General features: G+C 30.6%; 1 protein-coding gene across 1 annotated transcript; it reads left to right on the top strand.

The window, feature by feature from the left end:
• The first annotated feature begins 505 nt into the window (after nt 1-505).
• On the top strand, nt 506-1,229 carry LOC117135014 (muscle LIM protein 1). The gene is made up of 3 exons (XM_033294801.1): nt 506-590; nt 731-855; nt 921-1,229. The coding sequence occupies exons 2-3, from the start codon at nt 741-743 to the stop codon at nt 1,082-1,084; spliced, it is 279 nt and encodes a 92-aa protein (XP_033150692.1). The 5' UTR covers nt 506-590; nt 731-740; the 3' UTR covers nt 1,085-1,229.
• The last annotated feature ends 1,351 nt before the right edge of the window (nt 1,230-2,580 follow it).

Genomic DNA, 2,580 nt, shown 5'->3' with positions numbered 1-2,580 from the left:
ACAAAATAATCTAAATAAATAATTCCTTTCCTATGTACATACATAAGTACTTATAAGCATATATGTACATACATACAAATGTATGTATGTATATCTAAATTTAAACGTACGCACATAGTGATAAAGAAAAATAAATACTATTATAGCATTGAGTAATAGAAAATTATATTTATATCTACATGGGTGTATGCGGGTATATTTTTAAAAATGTTCTAATAAATATTAAACCACTGTTTGTCTTTTAAGAAAAAACGTACATATATACATATTTTTTTGTACATACATATCTATATGTATATATACATATGTATCTTTAAAGACAGAATCGCTTTGTGCAAATAACTATTTGAGCTTGTGTTTAATAATGCTTGCTTTTCGTTTATTCAAAATACATAAACTTATAAGTATGTATTTTCATCAGCTTAATTGCTGTATTTCTTACGCAAAATGCGAAAACATATGTACATATCTATATTTTCTTGTTGTGCCGTGTGCATCCACAAATATAGACTACCTGTGTACAGAATGTTTCCAGTTTAGTCGACAGCATCTATAACACACACTAACTTCTTTTAACGTCTACAACGTTGGTACGTTCATATATAAGCCTAAAAAAAACGTCTTTTGTATGTAGATGTCAATGCTTAGAATGTATAGTTGGCTTAACAAGAATTCAAGATTGATATCAAATAAAAAAATCATGTTCTGCTAATTTTAAATTTGTTTTCAGATATTGCAGAATGCCATTCGTTCCAGCTGAGACTCCCAAATGCCCAGCATGCGGCAAATCCGTATATGCTGCAGAAGAACGTGTTGCAGGTGGTTATAAATTTCACAAAACTTGCTTTAAGTGCAGTAAGTATTTTAAAAAAGATTTCAACCGATTATATTATTAATGCTTCTTTTTTTTGCATTTAAAGGTATGTGCAACAAGGCTTTAGATTCTACAAATTGTACTGAACATGAAGCAACACTATTCTGTAAAAACTGCCATGGAAGAAAATATGGACCAAAGGGTTATGGTTTTGGCGGTGGTTCTGGATGCTTGTCAATGGACTCAGGCGCTCATTTAAGAAAAGACTAAGCAATACAGAATTCGAAATAATTGAAATGTGGTATAATATTTTCCTAAAAGGGAAACAAAATCTATACATAATACTCAATAGTTTAACATTTTTGTTTTCAAAATATTACATCTTTTTAAAGTAAAAAAACATTTAAATTGTACATACATACTTATGAATTGAATCCTACTTGATATTTATATTAAACTCGACAACAGCAGCTCAGTACATGTATTTTTAAATGTATTGAATGAATTTTTGTATACATACATACGTGCTTTGACAACATGTGTTTAGAGTTGGCATAATGGCATTCGCCTCTTGTGGGGCTCATTTCGTAAGAAAAAACAACACCGGCCGATATTCAGGTCGTCTCTAAAATAGAAATTTTCTTTTGGCTTATCACAAGTTTAAGTTTTTACATCAAATCCTTTAAATTAAAATAAAAACTATTGAAAGCTATTTATAACTTTTAAATTACTCATATTATATATTCATTACATAAACGTTTAATGTATCCATGTATGTATGGGTATATTGGATGTATATATTATAAATATAATATATAATGAAGCAATGGAGGGCTGAACTTTCCTATGTGCCACAGAACTTCGAGTGATTTCAAAGGGTATTAAGCTGTGCAAATGTATGTAACAGCGAGAAGGAGGCGTGACAGACCCCATGAAGTATATACATATGTATATTCTTGATCAGCAATGGCTTTTTTTGTATCAATACTTCTTGACTTAATATGCAACATTTATCAACTAAATAACTAAACTTTCCGATCAATGAAGTCGGAGTATACATTTCACATAATTTTAGGTGAGCTAAAAGGTAGGAAAAGAGCCTATTAAGGGGTAGCTCTAATTAAACACTAATTTATACTTTAGTAAGAGCTTGTTAAGCGAGAGGGTTAACAAACTGTGCATTTTCTGTATTGATATACACTGTTTCTCTTTTGCATTTGCAAATGTCTTTATAATCTCTGACTTGCCATCCGTAAATCTCAGCAATTGATTGCATAAATAAATTTCATAATAATAACAGCAGCGACGATTTTATGCACCAGCACCCCGCTGTCTATATTGAAATTGAAAAGTAAATAGTTCCTTAGTTATTTTCCTGATCGTTGTGAAATTTTCGGTCGGTCGAAAACATGACAACATGATTTATTACAGACTTTCCGTTTTTTTTCGAAATAAAAAATATAAATAAAAGCGATTCGGTTTGGGTATAGAAGCACCGACAGTAAGCACAACATTTATTCGTAAAGACATAAATTATTCGTACACTATGAGATTATTATATTTAAAACTATAAAACAAAGGAAACTATGAAAAATTAATTCTTTGTAGGCCCTCCCTTAGCCTTAATAACTGCTTCTAAACTCCGACGCATACTAATTATTAGGTTACTTGTGTCTGCAGCACTAATTTTAGACCACTTAGTCTCCAAAGCCATTTTTAGCGATTCCTTCGAAGTAATTTTGTGTTTTCGGATCCTTTTCTCCAAT

Source organism: Drosophila busckii, unplaced genomic scaffold, assembly GCF_011750605.1.
Source record: "Drosophila busckii strain San Diego stock center, stock number 13000-0081.31 unplaced genomic scaffold, ASM1175060v1 hic_scaffold_34, whole genome shotgun sequence".
Classification (NCBI taxonomy): Eukaryota; Metazoa; Arthropoda; class Insecta; order Diptera; family Drosophilidae; genus Drosophila; species Drosophila busckii.
This window is presented reverse-complemented; position numbering and strand designations above follow the sequence as displayed.

Coding starts and splice junctions, on each gene's coding strand:
- LOC117135014 (XM_033294801.1), top strand. CDS start 741: ATGCCATTCGTTCCAGCTGAGACTCCCAAATGCCCAGCATGCGGCAAA. Junction 856..920: donor CAAAACTTGCTTTAAGTGCA/GTAAGTATTTTA, acceptor TTGCATTTAAAG/GTATGTGCAACAAGGCTTTA.